Source organism: Podarcis filfolensis (genome assembly GCF_964270895.1).
Source record: "Podarcis filfolensis genome assembly, chromosome: 5".
NCBI lineage: Eukaryota > Metazoa > Chordata > Lepidosauria > Squamata > Lacertidae > Podarcis > Podarcis filfolensis.
In genome coordinates this window covers 95,839,811-95,860,238 of record NC_139608.1, presented here as the reverse complement: position 1 = coordinate 95,860,238, position 20,428 = coordinate 95,839,811, and the positions used below count along the sequence as shown (strand labels likewise).

The 20,428-nt window shown below is 43.6% G+C and overlaps 1 protein-coding gene and 1 long non-coding RNA gene across 2 annotated transcripts in view; both read left to right on the top strand.

The window, feature by feature from the left end:
- Positions 1-20,428, top strand: part of LOC310763617 — a 288,221-nt gene that overhangs the window by 61,499 nt on the left and 206,294 nt on the right. The window lies entirely within an intron of this gene.
- LOC310763534 (poly(U)-specific endoribonuclease-like) lies at positions 8,041-20,129 on the top strand. Its single transcript, XM_083615998.1, has 7 exons — positions 8,041-8,329; positions 12,643-12,742; positions 13,169-13,280; positions 15,306-15,427; positions 16,579-16,691; positions 17,724-17,877; positions 18,906-20,129. Exons 1-7 carry the CDS (start codon positions 8,319-8,321, stop codon positions 19,167-19,169), a joined length of 876 nt encoding a protein of 291 aa, XP_083472124.1. The 5' UTR covers positions 8,041-8,318; the 3' UTR covers positions 19,170-20,129.

Here is a 20,428-nt window from a genome sequence, read left to right as displayed (position 1 = left end):
TCTTATAGAGCAAAAAATACGGTACTTCCAGGTTTGCGGCATTTGAGAGCCGATTTGTTTGGCAACTAAGCCATTCGGGAACCACGATTTGACTGTCTTGTGCTTTGGAGAGCAGCACCCAAACCAATGGATTGAAGTTACAAGAAAAGAGATTCCAACTAAACTTCAGGAATTTACAGAGGGGGCTATGCATGTTCCTTCTGCCTTAAAAGTTTATAGTGCAAAAGTGGTTGCAACTATGGCCTATGCGGTCCCTTTATGGGGCGCTTTTGTAAACCTCATGCCTCTGGTGACATTGCAAAATCTTTTTCTCAGACGCCTTTTGAAACTACCCTCCTGTGTAAGCAACTCGGCTATTCGCTTAGAACTTAAGACCCCCTCCCTAGAGATCCTGATGTGGAGACATGCCTTTAATTACTGGCTGTCCCTTTGGCATAAATTGCCCAATTACCATCTTATTCAGTGCCTTTGGAGAGATGAATTTACCAGCCCATGGGCAACAAAAATCCATTCCAAACTGTTGTCTTATGGAATCTCTCCTTCCGATATACTAAATTTAGATCTAATTACAGCAAAAAAGGTCATCAAACAAAGATTGGAGGAGGTTGATTTGCAACAAAATCTTACTACAGGTGGAGGTACATGTTCCCCGATAAATCAGGGCATTACATTCATGTCCCAGATATCTTGATATCTGTCTACCTTATCGGTTGCGTCGCATAGATTCGCTTTTGTTAGAGCCAGATTTAATGTGTTCCCCTCAAATGTGCTGAGCAATAGATTTTCTAACGGTAAAACCTCTGTTTTATGCGCATGTGACAACAAATCAATAGAATCCCTTTATCATATCTTGTTTAATTGTCCTTTATATATTGTTCCCCGATCAAGGATTCTGAGTTGAATCATTTTGGAAACTGTTGCTAAACCACCTGAATTACATCTAGCCTATCTACTCCAGGACACTGACTCTTATAGAACATTACAGGTTGCCAGATTCCTGAATTCAGTTCTTTCATATAAAAGACTTCATGGAATGCTGCATGACTATTAAAAATCTAGTAAACTTTATCCACCATATATTCAAGGCCACAATATGGTACATCTAGAGATTGTATGTAGCGTGAAGGAGATTATGCGTTGAAATATTTTAGTTGATATTTTAGAATGTAAAACGCTATTTTATTTATTGATTGGTTTTACCTTGTGGGCTTATAGCCGAATAAAGTATTATTTATCTATCTAAACTTCAGGAAGAACTTTCTAACAGTAGGAGCTGTTTGACAGTGGAATACTCGGGAGGTGGTGGGCTCTCCTTCCTTGGAAGCTTTTAAGCAGAGTTTGGATGGCCATCAGCCAAGGATGCTTTAGCTGAGATTCCTGCATGGGGTTGGACTGGATGACTCTACAATCTCTACAATTCTATGATTCTATAAAATAAGACTATTCAAAACCACTGCATTTAAGGAAAGGAGTGTAGCCTCCCCTTTACTCAGTCAAGGCTTTCCCCCTCCACTCCTTTACATTTATGGCCTAGTTTTGCCCCTGCCTCAAGCGTTCTATTGTAATGTTGGCGTCATTTTTGCTAATACTGCCTCGTGTCTAGAAGATACAGACTGGTTTCAGCTGCCTTTCATCCATGGTGGAGAACTGCTTGGAAGCTCAATAGCCCTTCCCAGAATCAAAGAGCCTGAAACTAAGAGTGAGTTGTAAACCTGGATGGGGGACACAGCTGTGTATTTTTTATTTTTAATAAAAAAAAACAGTCAAGAAATTTGGCCCAGATAGAAAAGGATGCCAACTGAATAAAAGGCTGCTTTGTGTGGCCTGACCTTGTAGTTCACAGCAGCCAATGAGAGTTTTATCAAGGGCAGGGGTCAACATCTCAGAACTTCTGTACATGAACCTACAACATGGTCAGCTTTGTGGTTCACATCATCCCACAGCAAACACCTTGAGGATACCAGAGGGGTACCCGTGTTGTTAGCTGGCTGCAGCAAAACCAACTAAGAATAAAAGCCTTGTAGTGGTTGTTACTGAGAACGAGCAAGGTTTGAATGTATGGCCAGCTGAATGTTAAACCTGTGCCTGCATAAAATGTTGTTTAACATTCTGCATGGGAGAAAAAATTCTGGGTGGAAACTATGCTGAATATTCTAAACCTGAAGACAGACCTGTTTGGTGAAGCTTTTTAAAGGTTTAACATTTTACTATGTTTTTATATATGCTGGAAGCTGCCCAGAGTGGCTGGGGCAACCCAGTCAGTCAGATGGGTGGGGTACAAATAAATAATAATAATAATAATAATAATAATAATAATAATAATAATAACCGGCCATTCCCCCCTGCAAATGGCACTGCGGCAGAGATGGGGAAATGAACCACAGAAAAATGGTTTTTAAAAGAAGGGGAACATTAAGGGGATTGGGGAAAACATTCCAGCTCTCCTTTTGGTACAAAAATTCAGAGAAACGAGTGTGAGGTTTATTTGCTAAAAACTGTTCTCATTCTTTCCTTTTGAGTTTACAAGGAAAACAGTTTGGCTGGCTGACAGCTCCTTTCCAAGCTGTTTGCAATCATTGCAGTCAGGAAACAACTTTGGAAAAAGAGCAGATTTTTTGCATTTGACGTCTTTTATCATGCTTACTTTCTTCTGTACTTCACAAATACAAAAAACTCCTCCAGAAAGTGGTCACTCTCTCCTACACATTTATTATTATTTAGTTAAAGTCCTTTCTATGGTTTATGGCAACAGGCAGGAGGTACTCACTTTGGTTGGCCCAGGAGCTCAGGCTGGATATGAAAGCCATGTTGAGGGAATGACTCCCGTTCATCACCTCTGCTCCAAACATGGGATCCCTCCTTTTCAGGAGAGTGGCATGGAAGGTATTATTACAGCACTGTGGTTTGGCAGGGGCAGATATTCTCACAGAAAAGTGAGAAGACTTTTTAATATCAGTGCTGTCATTTTTTAAGGTCATGACTTCAAATTCTAATGTTTAGGTTAACAGTCACTATTGCCATTTCCAGACAAATTGCTTTTGACAAATAGTATGTTGAGCCAATGAAAAATCTACCCATTTCCTACTTTCAAATGTTTATGAGAAGGAAAATAATATTGTTTGTGGCCTTTTCTTTTTAATATGCTTTAGAAAGTTTCTTTTCTGCTTGGGATCAAGAGATCTGGAAGCAACTGGTTATGCAGATTTGCATAACTTGTGACCCACTAAGTCAACAGCAGCCATGCTTGTAACTAAATAAACCTGTTTTTGTTCCTGACAATACATGGCTGGAAAACACAAAAGACACATCAAAATGATGCCTTTGTTTTGACTAGTCAGTGTTGCATATGAAAGCTTTTTTGTTGTGCAGATCACTTCCTCAGGATGGATTTTTTTTAAAAAAGAAGGTAAATGGAAAAAACAATCTACTCTTGCCAGTAGATTGAGGCTGCACACACACACAGCCATTTGGAGGACAAAAATGTAGTTTCCCAATCTGGAATCGTCTATGCTCATCCTTGACATGCCACTTTCAACCTAGATTGATTCCAGATCCTGCTGTGCCCAAGGGTGGGAGAAGTTACTTGATACACATTGAAAACTCTTCCCTTTTCCTCTCTGAACATGCACCGGAAAAAAGCAAGTGGTCTGCCTCCACTGGTTCTAGAAATCGTGTCCTCATCAAGGAGGGCACGTGTTTCCGGTGAGATCTCCAAGACTGACCTCACCGTTTGTGTGGGTGGAAGCGATTGGATGGCCACAACAACCCGATTGGGTTCCTCCGTTGCTGGGAGAATTCTGGCCAATGGGGTTGAGAGAATTTGCAGCCGGGGGACCTATTTATGCCACTGCATGTTGCTTCGAGCTTCCTGCTTAGCACCTCGTTCACCACCCTCCCTATATTTAGGGTCTTGCTATGACCTTGCTATGCCATCGTGGGTCATCTGTTTTTGGGACAGGGGCCCAGTAGGAATTTTCCCATTTGGCAGATTGGCTGGTGCCACTTGGGTTTCACCTGCAGTGTAGCAGATGGTCACAATTTTGTAAGGTCTGGCGGTTAGGCATTGGTTCAAGGTGGAGGGGATGGGAGGTTGTCACACCTGCCCTTCCCAATGTGCAATCGGGTATTCCGTTAAAGGAATCCAGGGGCTCGCCATGCTTCTGTCCGATCCCCTTCCAGGGGTTAGGGCATGGGTAGGCAAACTAAGGCCAGGGGCTGGATCTGGCACAATCGCCTTCTAAATCCGGCCCACAGACAGTCCGGGAATCAGTGTGTTTTTACATGAGTAGAATGTGTCCTTTTATCTAAAATGCATCTCTGGGTTATTTGTGGGGCATATGAATTTGTTAATTCCCCCCCACCCAAATATAGTCTGGCCCCCCACAAGGTCTGAGGGACAGTGGACCGGCCCCCTACTGAAAAAGTTTGCTGACCCCTGGGTTAGGGCCACACCAGAGCACCTGGGAACATTTTGGGGTGAGGTTGCGTCTGTGGCAGGAGCAACGCTCCCCCAGTCTGTTTCCCCTTACTGACTTCTCCCAGAGTCCAGTTGTCAGTGCTGCCCTGCCAGAGGTGTAGATGCAGCTAGTCGAACCAATGCCTAAGCAAACCACTCACATTCTGTAATCAATAAAGTTGTGGCCAAAATTATGCCAGTAGCCTTAAACTAATATTGGTGTCAACTGTGTCTTTCTTTGGGAGGTCTTGGGGGTCTTCACACAGAATAAAATGTTATACGTAAGAAAGTAATACTGGAGTGCTCCTTTTCAGTCTTGATTGACAAAGTCGGATGTAGGAACAAGGAAATGAGCCGCTGTTCCCCTTCAAAACGCAACAACTATGGGTTCCTCACAACTAGCATAGATCAGAACATGCAAGTTCTTTTTTAAGGCAGAGGAACAGAAATAAAGAACAAGCTGGTGCTGTGTCAGGGTGCTTAATTTACAACACACATTAAGAAGGGAATTAATAGGGTAGCTGCTGTGGCCCTTTAGACCTTATCACATATCCAAAAAACAGTGACAGTTCCCATTTGTTTCGGACCTGGGTAAAAAGCCATCAAAAAGTTTTTGTGGTGAGCAGCATGCAAGATATATCAGATCCCCATTCCATTGAGCAGCTGCTGATCTCAAAATATAAGATGTCTACCACATTGCTCACATTTACACATTTGTTGCCCCCCCCTTAAACAATTCTAAAAGCTTGGAGAGGCAGAACTTCTCTTTGCAGCTCTGGGGAGGGTCTCCTCGTGAGCTGGAGGAGCAGCAGGTCTTTGCTGAGGCTGGTCAGGTCTTCCTCCCACTTCCAGAGACCGCCTGAGCGGTGCTGGAATGCCATTCCTGCTGAAAAAAAGTCCTGGGTGCAGCTCAGCTTGCAGAAGAGGGGTTTGCATGAGGTTAATAAAGATAGAGGAATGTGGATGGCGCTGTGGGTTAAACCATAGAACCTAGGGCTTGCCGATCAGAAGGTTGGCAGTTCGAATCCCTGCGACAGGGTGAGCTCCCGTTGCTCGGTCCCTGCTCCTGCCAAGCTAGCAGTTCAAAAGCTGCTCTGGTTCTCCAGAAGCGGCTTAGTCATGCTGGCCACATGACCCGGAAGCTGTACGCCGGCTCCCTCGGCCAATAAAGCAAGATGAGCGCCGCAACCCCAGAGTCGTCCATGACTGCAGCTAATGGTCAGGGGTCCCTTTACCTTTACGAAAGATAGAGTGAGGCACATCCATGTTACCAGACTGTCACATACCTTTAACCTATCAGCTTATTTTTCTATCTCCTTGTTGTTTAGACTGAGACATCTTCGGTTGCATCCTGCATGCCAGTTCCTTCTCCAACTTCTCTCTCTGACCTCAGATCGAGAGGTCATCTTTCACTATCCTCCAAGAGAACAAAGGAGCAAGCATGGCTGCCTTGTTCTTCTCTAGACTAGTCAGACTAGAACCAAAGTTTCTGCATTTCCTACCATAAACAACTTTCTTATTTTCTTGCCTCCTTCCCTCCCTCCCTCTCTCTCTCTTTCTCTCATTCGAAAGGTAAAGTCTCCTGTTTAACCAAGACTCACTTGTTAGATACTGCAAACGAAAAGGTTTCCATAAGTAACTGATCCTGTTATCCCAATACCCCTCCTGTACTTTGTTCAAGTAAAATGCAGTCAACCCGCCTTTGTTACTTGCCATTTGTTGATTCTGTGTATTTTTCCTCTTTATTTTTACTTCAAAGTCCTCCTAGATCTGGATTCCTCTGATACCAGTTATTTAGTTATGTCACTTTTGGGCAGGGGCTTCAATTTGTAAATACAGACTTTAGATAATGCCGATGGGGAGCTAGTTGTAGTTTTTTTTTTAATTAAAAAAAACACAAAAACTTTTTGGATTTTCCTCAGGGAGCATAAATCTGAACTGAAGGGGGAGGAAGGTGAAGAATTATAGATTGTGTGGGTGCTGCAAATAACTTGGGGGCATGAGGAACTTGGCACCCTTAGACCAAAGATTGCAACTACTTTTGTCACACCTGTGTAAAGGTAAAAGGTAAAGGTACCCCTGCCCGTACAGGCCAGTCGTTTCCGACTCTAGGGTTGTGCGCCCATCTCACTTAAGAGGCCGGGGGCCAGCGCTGTCCGGAGACACTTCCGGGTCACGTGGCCAGCGTGACGAAGCTGCTCTGGCGAGCCAGCACCAGCGCAGCACACGGAAACGCCGTTTACCTTCCCGCTATAAAGCGGTACCTATTTATCTACTTGCACTTAGGGGTGCTTTCAAACTGCTAGGTGGGCAGGAGCTGGGACCGAACGACGGGAGCGCACCCCGCCGTGGGGATTCGAACCACCGACCATACGATCGGCAACAGTGGCGTAGCGTGGGGGGTGCAGGGGGGGCGGGCCGCACCGGGCGCAACATCTGGGGTTAGGGCAAATCCATGGGTTAGGGGGCGCAAATCCACGGGTTAGGGGGCGCAAATTACTTGCCTTGCCCCGGGTGCTGACAACCCACGCTACGCCACTGATCGGCAAGTCCTAGGCGCTGAGGTTTTACCTGCAGCGCCACCCGCGTCCCTTCTATCACACAACCTGTGTACTTTTTGCTTTCCCAACCCCATGTCTTTGGAACTCACTGACCCCAGGTATTGAAAAGGACCCAGTGCCTTCCACTTTTAAAGAAATCCCTGAAGGCGTGCCTGTTTTCACAAGTCTCTTCCAACTGACTAACTGGGATGGGCAGGGTTTTCTCTCTCTCTCTCTCTCTCTCTCTCTCTCTCTCTCTCTCTCTCTGTTTTAAATAAAAAATATTTATTGTTCTTTTTAATGGTATGCTTTAATACGGTGCCTTGTGGTTTTTTTGCCAGTTATGCAATAACTAATAAAAAAGCAAACAATTTTCAGGAGAGAATGGATCACCATAGCAGTCAAAAGTGAGGCAGACTGCCACTTCTCTTCAGGCAGACGCTGTTGTGTCTAGTCTAACCATCTCACATCCAGTTTTCTCCTACTTATTGATCTCTTTCAAGCCACTCTGGGAGCCTTGTCAAAAATGATTTAAACAAACAAACAAACAGACAGACAGACAAACAAACAAACAAACCTCTCCACCAGGTTAGATAGGCACATTAACTGTCTTCCTGCCTTCCTTTATAGCTTCTGCCTTATAGCTTAAAGGTAAAGGGACCCCTGACTATTAGGTCCAGTCGTGACCGACTCTGGGGTTGTGGCGCTCATCTCTCTTTACTGGCCGAGGGAGCTTCCGGGTCATGTGGCCAGCATGACTCAGCCGCTTATGGCGAACCAGAGCAGCGCATGGAAATGCCATTTATCTTCCCGCCGGAGCGGTACCTATTTAACTACTTGCACTTTGACGTGCTTTCGAACTGCTAGGTGGGCAGGAGCTGGGACCGAACAATGGGAGCTCACCACATCACGGGGATTCGAACCACCAACCTTCCGATCAGCAAGCCAAGAGGCTCAGTGGTTTAGACCACAGCACCACCGAATGCATCTATAATAATAGGAAATGCTCTGAAGCTCAACGTGAGTCATTTTAGCTCCTGTTGATGTGTTTCTGTCTATCTGGTGGGAACCTGGAAGAGAACACATATTGTCACTGTTTGCCCAACCCTCAGGTTCATTCAGTTTACTTCCTTCTCTTTGCAACGTGTCCCTTTCTACAACTTCCTTACTCTGCCAATCACCTTGAGAGGCAGCTCCCGGTAACCAGGCTGGAGGCAGTGCAAAGGTCCAGGGCTGCTTCAAAAGGGCTTTGGAAGTGAAACCGGGCATTCAGCTCACTGTGAGTCAGTTTGCTTGGGGGAGAAAAACAGCATATAGGCAACATGGCTCAAAGGTAAGAGAGGGTTGCATGTTTTGGCATTACGCTGCCGCCCTGTGCACTGGGAACAACTCAAGCTTGAAGAATCACAGGTATGGTCCCAGGGACACTTGGAAAAGTGTAGATTTATTATCTAATCAGCATGCAATGCACTTACAAACTATATCCTAGGTAGCAATGTCTCTGATAAGCGCCAGCAAATCATCTTACGCTTAGCAAATGCAAATTGTATTCCCTAGCTATAACAGACGGTTTACTTAACTTCTATGTTGTGTGTACTGTACAATTAAACTGAAGTTTCATTTTCCCTAGCCAAGTGCAGCTCTGTTTATAGAATAGTACTATTAATTGTTACAGTTACAGTTCAGTCAACAAGGCTGAAACGGGAGGAAATTAAAGTACAGTCACAGAGCACTTAGGCATTTATTTAGAGCCAGTAACCATGGCTGAAACATTGAATGTTAAGAAATCTTACAGGTGTTTATAAAGAGCTTTAAAGGCAAAATAATATCATGTTTTATTAAAAGAAGAAATTATTATTATTATTATTATTATTATTAAAAGAAAAGAAAAATCTGTTGTGGCTTTTTGCAAAGTAGATCTTAGGGTTTTAGAACTCTTATGCTGAAACAAGCCTTCTATCTGCCAGCTTCCAGTGTTTATACTCTGGCAGTAATTTTCCAGAAAGAAGAAATGCACTTTCTGAGAGGGGGAGCTTTTCTCCAACTTACTCAACAATTTATAGTTTACTATCTGCTCAGTGGTGCAAATATGACACCACACAAGCTGCAATTCTGTTGAAATCACTGAGACCTCTGAGCTGATAAGCGCAGGATTGCTGTCCATCAAGTTATTAAGGAAGACTTTCATTCTTTATAGACAGAGCAGGGTTTTTATTGTGTCATTTGCTGAATTCAAACAATGGTTTCAAGAGGAGTTCATTGATAGGCCAGCAATATTCACAGAAAATCAATTGTTTCCCTTGCAAAGATTGGCCTGTTGTGTCATTCAGCAAATGTTGTGTCTCATCTAGAAGCACAAGAGCCTGCAGTCTAGATATTTAATCAAGATTTGGGGACTAAATTTGAAGGTTTCAGGCTGCAACCCAGCACAGAATTAAGGATGCAACTCTTTTGTTCCGCTTAAAAGGCAGTATCTAGGTACAATTGTATGGAAAATTATAGGCAAAAGAGCTGATTATATTGTTTTTAAGGGGAGGTTGATTGCAAGTGCCATAGAAAAAGAAGTCAATACAGTTTGTAAAGCTATTTGTGGGATTTTACTGCAAACACTTTTTATCAGACAAGAATGTAACTTGTTTTAACAGAATGATGGGATTCCGTTTCCTGGAATCTCAAAACTGTTTAAGCTTCCTTTGTTTGAAAAAGAAGAAATGAAATTTGAAAGTAATATTAAGTTCCAAAATAAATAAATCCTCCAGAGAAGGAGACTACTTTTTTCCCCTGCAAGGGCTATTTGGGAAGAAGAAGGTTTCACTTTCTTATTTACCATTACGATCTCATGGTCACAGAGCAAATCTTAATGATGTGGTTGTAGTTCTTTTTGTTGTTAGCTAAAGCGCACCTAGGGACCTCAGCACATTTCTTTCAAGTTTGCAATGGTCTCAGGAGAGTCTTTCTTCACAACATCCTAGAGATTGGGAACATTTTCACGTTAGACACTTAAAAATGCATTTCAGAGCCTCATGCAATATCTACGCCGTGTGTCATTATTGCTGGGGTAACCAACAGTGACCTTCAGATATTTTTGGATTCCAGCTTGCAGGCAACTTGGCCAATGGTCAGGGATGATGGGAGTTGTAGTCCAACAGCATCTGGAAGACATCTCATTGGCTACCCCTGGATTAGGGTTAGGGTGTCCCTCTTTTTGTCATCAGTTTTCCTCCCTGCAATTTGCAACTTGCTTGCACAAAGCTGGGTTTATGCTGTGGCAAATCTGGACAAGAGCTGATTGTTTCTGTGTGGTAAGTCAATAGGTAAATTATTGTTCTTCCTTATTTAAACAATTAGACCAAGGCAGGTGTACAGTATTTTAAGTCAAACTTATTTTTAGCATTTGTAGAAGATGTGCCATTGGAACATCTGGCCACACTCCTTTTTGTCTTTCAGATTATCATGACCTTTTGTGCCTGTCTCTTGATTCCTTATGCTGCTAAAGTTGTCCTGGAAGGCTCAAATTCTATACATGCTTACTTGGGAATTTGCCTTTGAGTTGACATGTATAAGATTGTACTAGAAATGGAGTCAACATTCCACTGTAGGGACACCAGTAAAAAATTAATAGCAAGAAAAGGAAGCAATGGTGTGTGTGTGTGTGTGTGTGTGTGTGTGTGTGTGTATTTATAGTCTTGTCATGATTCTGAATATATCACCCCACAAATTAATATTAATATTAATTTATTATTTGTACTCCACGCATCTGGCTGGGTTTCCCCAGCCACTCTGGGCGGCTTCCAACAAAGATTAAAAATACATCAAAATGTCACACATTAAAAACTTCCCTGAACTGGGTTGCCTTCAGATGTTTTCTAAATGTCAGGTAGTTGTTTATCTCTTTGACATCTGATGGGAGGGCGTTCCACAGGGCGGGTGCCACTACCGAGAAGGCCCTCTGTCTGGTTCCCTGTAGCTTTGCTTCTCGCAGTGAGGGAACCGCCAGAAGGCTCTCGGAGCTGGACCTCAGCGTCCAGGCAGAATGATGGGGGTGGAGATGCTCCTTCAGGTATACTGGGCCGAGGCCGTTTAGGGCTTTAACGGTCAACAGCAACACTTTAAATTGAAATAATTCTATATTCTGCCTATGGGACTGCAGCTCAATGAGAATTGTTTTCACATGAGTGAAAAGTCATTATATATGTGAGTCAGAGAAAACCATGAAGTTAGTTGGGGAGTGAGAATTCTATACTTGGGTTTGCAAAAGCTGTCCAAAGTTGGTACTCACCATTTCTGATTCTGCCTCCCCTCAAAGTTCTCAGTTCTTCCTGTACTTTTAGATGGTGTCACTGGGGTGGGGGTGGGGTGGCGGGAATGAGGTTTCACACATTTGCCTAAAATACGAATTTCTCACATTCTGAGAGAAAATATTGTTGTATGCACCTTAATCTGACTGATGATAAAAGCTGGCAAAGAGGTTATGCTAGACTGGAAGGAACATTCACAGTGCCATATTTGATGCCCATGAAAAGGATGCACCAGAGTTCATATGGCAAATAATACACCCCATGTTTGATGGGCCTCTAGTGAATTTGGAGATTGGAAACAGGTCTGTGGAAGTGAAGAAGAGGCCTGTTCATTGTGTCAGGCTTCTTAGTCTTGGGCAGACCCCTCTGGTTGCTGGAAGGCCAACGTTTTGCAGGCAACATTGACAAGTGGGCAGAGCTACCCTCCTGTCAATCCCCTGCCATCATATGATGTCAGCAGGCTTAAGCTTCAAGCTGTGGCATCAAAGAAAAATTCAATTCCCATCAGTGTTTGAATGATTTTGTAATGCTACTGGCTTAAATGTCCGGTACAGGAAAGGCATGCCTGGCTCACCAGAAGTGGTCTGGCGGTACAACCTCACAAGTGTGGTGGGCCTAATTTGGCCCACAGATGAGAGGTTCCTCACGACTGGTCTCCTGGCACAATTCCTTGTCCTAGCTACGAAAAGTCTTCGGGGCTGATGTCCAGACAAGGCTCTGCTCCGGGGGGTGGGGGAGAGGGTCTGCACCTCTGTTGCTCCCATGTTTCTGACACGAAGTCTGAACTGGCTGCTTGGTTGTCAACAAGGCTCTAAGTTCATGCAGGCTGCAAGAAACCATAAGTGGAATGAGGCACAGCTAATTGGCAAATGAGGTTGCCAATTGCAAAAAAGAAAAAAGAAAGCCATATTGAGGAATATATTTTGAGCCAAAGGATAGGAGTTAAGAGCAGAGTAAAAGAGTTTAGACTCAGTTGAGCTTATCATTCGTTCTCTGCATTTCCTGTTTCCAAATATAGCTGATTCTGCATAAGCATGAAAAAGCCCTTTCAGCACATTTGCACAGCTCCTGATGGGGTGCTTTTGGTTTCCTTCTCTGCTTTTGAAGGGAGGCCTTGAAAGGGTGCAGAAGTGTCACTGCTGCTGGGCTGCAGGAGGGGGGCAAACCCACGGTGGTTCACCCCACGAGAGCAGCCTGTGTGAAATAGCCCTTGGGGCAGGGTAGTCCTCTCTGTGTGCTCCACCAACTACTCGCCATTGCTCTCCCCAAGCCAGGAATTGGCTATATGATCTATGTTTGTGTTTGATTTTGAAAAACCCCCCGCTTCTCTGCCTATGTTTATTTGCAGGCAGATTTTGAATCACGAACTCTCCAAGCTTTTCAATGAGCTCTGGGATGCTGATGTGAACCGCTTTGTGCCTGGAAAAGACTATACCATTTCCTTACAGGTATCAGTTATATGTGTCGCTATGCTTAGCTCTCCTGTGTTCTCCCAAAAAGTGAGCATTGGCCGTGCCAGGAAGACCCACCCTATCCGACTATCCCCACCCTCTGGTGTCTGTGCATATGGTGTGAACATCCGCAGAGAGGGCATTTTGCGCATTCAGCCGTGCCACTGAAGGCTCCTTCCTTGTAGACACCTGTGCTGAAACCTTGTGAGCCTGTAGGCTGGGCTTCTTGCCACATAGGAACATGTGAGTAAAGCATATGAGCTGAGCTTACGTAAAAGATACGGGGAGTTATTATCTGTATTTTACATTTCCCCCCATAACCTAAGTTTGTCAGGGGCTGGAGTCAACAAGCAAAATAACTTTTCAGATGCCTCACCTAAAACTGCAGCACACATCCATCATAGTACCACGTTTTGCTTACAGGGGAAAGCTGGCTATATACCGCAGGGCAGTAATGCGGCCAGAGACAGCGCTTCTGAACCGTTGTTTTGCAGCGTAAATGAGCAACGTCTGAAGAACACGGAAACTTATTCAAGTAAGGCTCCTCCCTTGAAGTTTAACTGTACAACACACCCTTCTTCCATTCGAGGGATATATTTAATATAGAGGACCCTAAGGTCCCTGAATAATAACAGCTTAAAGGTCCCGGGCCCTAAGGAAGCCAGACTATCCTCCACCAGGGCCAGGGCCTTTTCAGTGATGGCTCCAACCTGGTGGAATGCTCTGTCCCATGAGACTAGGGCCCATCAGGATTTAACCTTCTTCCGTCGGGCCTGTAAAGGTAAAGGTAAAGGTAAAGGGACCCATGACCTCCATCAAGCCTGTAAGACAGAGCTATTCTGCCTGGCCTTCAATTTGAATTAGCTTGATCCTCTATTCCCTTTTCCCTTTCCTCTTCTATGAAGAAACCCTTCTGGGACCCCACATTTAAACTCTTTCCTGGTCTTCTTGCTGGCCCTAGTAGGACCAACTTGGCCAGTTAGCCCTGGTGATCATTTGGTGTTTACTAATTACCCCCCCCCATGACCCCTGAATTTTTAAATTTTATTGTCATTGATGCTGCATTTATGTTGTATTTTATGCTGTTTTTAAGCCACATTTTAATTAATGTTTTATAATTGCCGTTAGCCGCCCTGAGCCCGGTTTTTAAACTGGGAAGGGCGTGGTATAAATAAAATTTTATTATTATTTATTAATTTATTATTAATGTTGATTTTCATTAGCAAAAACCCAGACTCCGGGAGAGGGGGAGCTATGAGATTGCCCAAACAGCCAAACTACAATTCTCAGGATTCTTTGGAGAAAACCATGCCAATTAAAACGATATAAATAAGCCCATATATAAATATAACCATACCAGTAGAGTTACAAATTAGGAGAGCCTCTGATATATTCAGTCGGTAGCAAATCACTTTAACATACGTTTTATTAGTGGGTGTGTGCAGGAAAAATACACATGAGATTTGCCTGTTACGAAACACGGCTGCATACTTCAAGTAGCTGGTTTATTCTAGTCGGAAGATCACAGGATTTTATTTTCCCACAAACAGAAACCTTGCATCCCATGGCCCACACTTTCACATCCCCTAACACACACACACACCAGGAGCAGGGGGAGTTCCACTTACAAGGCAAAAATAAAAGAGAAGGTTTTCACTGAAAGCAGTGGAGGAGCCCTGAGTCATGCCACTGTATGGGAGTGGAAATTTCTGGGATCTTTCTCACAGAGTGTGCTACGTGCTGTACAGTAAACACCTAGTCCTGCTTATAGCACTTAAAGTTTGCAACCATAGCCCAAAGGCCCCTTTTTTCCGATGGCCCTAGTCCCTTGCAACTCATAGGCAAACTTTTTACTTAGGGCATGTGGCATAAGACAATGGCTGAATCCACACTGCACCTTTAAAATACATTACTTCCCCCCCCAAAAAAAAATATTGGGAACCGTAGTTTACCCTTCACAGAGCTATCATTCCCAGCACCCCAGGATTCTCGGGCGGGGGGCAGTGTTCTTTAAATGTATTGTGTGGATGCAGGGCTCTCTTAAGCATATCCGGCGCCGTGGTACAAAGCTCCCTCTGCCGCCCCCCCCCCGTTTCCCAGAGTTTTTTTAGGGAGGACGGCGCTGTTGGCAGGGCTGGAGGAGGCAGGCAGCGGCTGGAGGGCGGCTCCTCCAGCGGGGAAGAGGCGGAGGCTGGATGCGGCGCCTCCCGGCGCAGCTGGCTGCTTCGTGCCACGGTGGCCATGGCAGACGGAGGCTCCGGACGCGGCACTGCTTCGGCGCGGCATGACAGACGCGGGCAAGGGTGGTGAGCTGATGCCAGGAGGTGCCGCATCCAGCCTCCGCCTCTTCACTGGCGCCCTCCAGAACTTGGCGCCCTGGCACCCCGTGCCACTAGCATCTATGGGTAAGACGCCCTTGTGTGGATGCAGCCCGAGTGATAAGAGAGTCCACACATAAATTGGTATTTGAACACTGTGCCCACTGCGTAAGGAACATAAATGAAACTTCTCTTTCTTCCCACATACTGAATTAATCTGAGGGATATATTTCTTCTTATAGCCTTTATCTCCCTACTGGACAACTACGAGACATCAACTGGTATGGCAGAGCTGGTGACGGCAGAGGAAATAGCTGAAAATAACCGCTTTCTCGATGCACTGTTAGAAACTGAAGTGATGAAAGTGAGTACAGGAGTGGTAGGAATGCCTGTATTTTGCTTTAGTTCAGCAGCACCAGTGCCCATTAGAGGTCCTGGGATTCTGCAACCTAAATGTACCTAATATATATGAAACTAATTATAAATGAATATATATATATATATATATATATATATATATAATCTATCTATCTCTATCTATCTCTATCTATCTCTATCTATCTATCATCTATCTATCTATCATCTATCTATCTATCATCTATCTATCATCTATCTATCTATCTATCTATCTATCTATCTATCTATCTATCATCTATCTATCTATCTATCTATCTATCTATCTATCTATCTATCATCTATATCTATCTATCTATCTATCTATCTATCTATCTATCTATCTATCTATCTATCTATCTATCTATCTCTATCTATCTATCTATCTATCTATCTATCTATCTATCTATCTATCATCTATCTATCTATCTATCCTGGGCTTTGTTTTTGAATAAGCACCCAAAAGTTAAGCTCATGTTTAAAATGCTGCATCTAGTTAAAACATTTTTGCTCTTTTGACATGTTAAGAAGATGGAACTAACCTGTAAGTAAATTTTTAATTGGCTATAGACAGTACTGGATTTAAAGGAAAACTAAGTGAGCTATAGTCAGTGTGTCTTTAAATCCGGTACTGTCTATAGCCAATCAAAAATTTACTTACAGGTTAGTTCCATCTAAGTAAGCTATAGTTCATTGCCTCAGATTGTGAGGAGTCTCTAAGTACTTTTTTCTTCTTGTCAGTTTCAAGTCTTAATAATTGGTTAAAAAATAAAGGAAACAGGGAAAACATACTCTTTATTGTTTTCACTGTCCTTTCTGTTAGAGCTTGACATAGCTTAGAACCTCAGCATGTCTTAACTCTGCCTCGGCTAAAGAGATCACTGACATTAGAGAAGGAGTGAATCATGACTGTGTCAAACAACAATTCCTCTCTGCTAAGGGACTGTCTTTTACAGATCTCTGATTCCCATAAATATGTGAGACTTCACTCTCAGTCTTGTTTTCCCAGAAACCTTCTGAACCTTTCTTCTGCAGGAAACTCTGCAAACACTCTGAAACTCGAGGTATATGTTAAGATTTTAACACCCCCCCCCCAATTCATGTCAATTTCATCTCTTCCAGCTTACCCATCAATATTTAGTTAAAAAAACCTGGACTAAACCAGATCTGAAGGATTTCAAGTCTCAGCTCTATGCTATTTGGTTTCACCTCTACTCCAGGGATGGAGGAAAAGGGTATGGCTGATTTTTAATAGACTCTACCATAGCTTGAATGATGTAATATCCAAATATTGTACAGACTTTGCAACTCGGACCTAAAGAGTAAGAAAATACACTCTGTAGGAGGATATCAATCTTCTATGTTTACATGGAAAAGTAGAGATGTCAAGGAAATAAACAGCTATCCTAGAAGTGAGGTTACAGGGAACCAGGTAGAGGGCCTTCTCGGTAGTGGCGCCCGCCCTGTGGAACACCCTCCCTTCAGATGTGAAGGAAATAAGCAGCTATCTGACTTTTAGAAGACATCTGAAGGCAGCCCTGTTTAGGGAAGTTTTTAGTGTTTGAAGTTTCATTCTGTTTTTAATGTTCTGTTGAAAGATGCCCAGAGTGGCTGGGGAAACCCAGCCAGATGGGCGGAGTAGAAATAATAAATTATGATTATGATTATGATTATGATTATTATTGGGATCCTTGGTCTGTTCCAACAGGGCTCTTTAGATGTTCTTAGTGCAAGTGCAAGAGCTTTTGCCAATCTGCTCTCTGACTTACTTAAGGACTCATAAATCCAGATGGTTCCAACTCATACACAGCAAAATCAGATCTATTGGTATTGACTTGGAACTCTTTTATAATTCAAGTGAGCAATATATTTATTGCAATATTCAAACCAGATTAAGCGACATTGAAAAACACAACATCGAATAAAATTGGCTCCCCCAAGTTCTATGGTTTAAATGCAACAGATAGCAGGGTCACTTGTATCTCAAAATTAATAATTCCAGTCCAACACATGGCATTTATGTTAGCCCAACTGAATGTTTTCCCCTCAGCTTTTGTCAAGGGCAGATATTCAAACATCCCCAGAAATGATAGACATTGCGGATGTTCTTTGAATGTGTACACTGTACAACATATCCCTTGTACAACCAGCTACGTAAACGTGTAACATCACGGCACAGTGAAAATATCAGATTCTATCTGTCTGTCCTTGAACAATACTTTTCCTTTCCCCACTCAACCCCCAACCCCAAATGATTTGCTTTGCAGACCTGACTCTTGCGGATTCGAACATGTATTTGTTGGGGAAACTAAGCGAGGTAAAGAAATCCTGGGACTGCACAACTGGGTGCAGTTTTACCTTCAAGAAAAACTTAGGCACATTGACTACAAGGGCTATGTAGCCAGGAAGAACAAAAACAGGGTAAGAAACAATTCTCTCTCTCTCTCTCTCTCTCTCTCTCTCTCTCTCTCTCTCTCTCTCTGTGTGTGTGTGTGTGTATGTATGTGTATGTGTGTAATATACAGCACATTCTGCAACTGTTTATGTGCACAAATCTACGCCTGGGTTAGCAAATAAGCAACACACGTAGGACGTGATATTCGAAGAGTTCTTTTAAAAACCCAGAGCGTCTTCAGCTAGAAGCCTGCTAAGCATTTAGCTTCTGATTTCTCTTGGTTTATACTTGCATCAGATTCCTCTGTCATTCATTCATTCAATATCCATCCTGCTCTTTCTCCCAAAGGAGCCCAGGGTGGCAAGCGATAAGAAAGAAAAACATCTTGGGTGGAATTCAATGGGGTGCGAAACAGGGCATGCGCAGCATGGGGAACAATTTCCAGTCAACTTTTGTGCCCCCTAAACCTATTCTGGGACCCCCCAACCCTTCAAAGCAGATTTAGGGGACACATACAGTAGGAAGGAGGAGAGGAGGACAGCAGCACAAGCAAACACAACCACTTACTTTAACTCCACCCCTTCTCAACAATTCCAGGACAGATGCAGACTGGGAAAGATTTCAGCTTAAAAGCCTTATTGAAAGAAGAAGAGTCTTCTGTGGGTGGAGGTGCCAAGTGCCTGGACTCAGGAGCCACCGACCCACAGCACCTCCATCTTGCCAGGACTCAGAGTCGGTTTATGGGCCCTCGTCCAGCCCCAGATCCAAGGCTTGCACATCCTAAGTGGATTTTAGACATGATGCATTACATTTACATGTGTTTCCCCCCTAATTCCACCCCCCCCCACAACCAATGGCTTCACTTCATCTGAGCATTCAGGGAGATGGGCTTTGCTGCCATGCTCAGCTGGGAAAGTGCCAGCAAGACCCACCCCCCACTTTCCGCGGTGCAACATCGCCGGCTTCCTTCCCTGGCCCCAGAAATCTCATTGGTTTGATTCAGTCGTAATTTAAAAGGCGTATCTGTTCTAATGTGTTGTGTTTTTGCTTTCAGCCTGATGAGGACGACCAGGTTTTAAGCCTCCAGTTCAGCTGGAAATGGCTCGTGAAGCCCGTGGGCAGCAGCTTCATTGGCGTCAGCCCCGAGTTCGAGTTTGCCCTTTATACTGTGATTTTTCTGCAAGCAAATGAAAGAGTGACGCGCCAGAGGGTGAGAATAGAGGAATACGAACTGGAGATTGTCGTTTACCGCCACGGGCAGCACATAGGAACAGCCTATCCCATCCTCCTCAGCAGCGACAATGAAGATTTGTACTGATGACCTCAATTTTGAAGAGAAAATTATTTTTAAATTGCCATGTGAGAATTTAAAGTTGTTTTCGCTTCATTGTATGTTATATTTAGAATGGTATGTTAAAAAAAAAATACAGCTTTTGTTTTTTTTTACCTCAGGGGTATTTTTATCTGTCTCTTTAGGATTTCAAAACTTTGCCTATGTGAAGAATTTGTACTGAAATGATTCTATAGTTCAGTTTCAAAGCTATGTGTTTAACTGACCTTCTGTTTTTCTCCTCTAGCCTTTAGGCAAAAGCTCTCTTGCCTAATCTCTCCCTTCTCTGGCTGCACAGCTTCTCATGCCCCCCCCCGGCCTCTGGGGAATTTCCCCATCTCTTGCTGCCCCCCTCCCCATTATTGACACCAAGATCCGCTCCCTCAGTTGTGTGTTGCCGAATTGCCTCATGAATCCCAGTCTTTAGAAAAGCTGCTTGGTTCATAGTCCTGTTAATGCCACTTTGTATTTTGAGGAAAGTAGTGTTTGAAAACACAAGGCATCTCCCACTGCAGCTTATACCATTTTCCTGAAGTTTCCCTAACTCTTATTTTGCACATTACATGTGAGCTTTCACATGACATAAAAGCCACTTCTGGAATGTATTGGACTATAGTGCCAAGTGGCCATTTCCCTATTAGTTTTGCACTGCAATTCCCCCTCGTTTTCCAGGGGTTCACAACACAGGCTGTGAGGCGGCACACTGGCCTCACACCTTTTTTCATAGAAAAGATAAAACCTGCAAGGACAGCGGGATGTCAAGTCAGAGGGACAGCGCGAAGGAATGACGTGTGCGAATGGCATTTAGTGTGGTGATCTTTCTCCACAACAAGGAAGCATCAAGAAACAAGTCTGGTAGCAGCCAAATTCTTCCAGGGCCTGGTGGGTGGGTGGGCAAGCAGCCGGAGCCAATGGTCTTTTAGCTTATAAATTAAAACACACAAACAACAAACGAACAAAAACTCAATTCCGTTCATTAAACCATCTGAAAAACTCTATTATAAAATGGCTTTGAACATTCTTTTTTATTGTGAACTAAACGCTACAGCACAATTCTACACAGTTCCTTTAGTCAATTATATCAACCAATCCTAAAGGAAGAGGTAATTGTGAATCCGTATAGTTAAAGCTATGGTTTTCCCAGTAGTGATGTATGGAAGTGAGAGCTGGACCATCAAGAAGGCTGATCACCAAAGAATTCATGCTTTTGAATTATGGTGCTGGAGGAGACTCTTGAGAGTCCCATG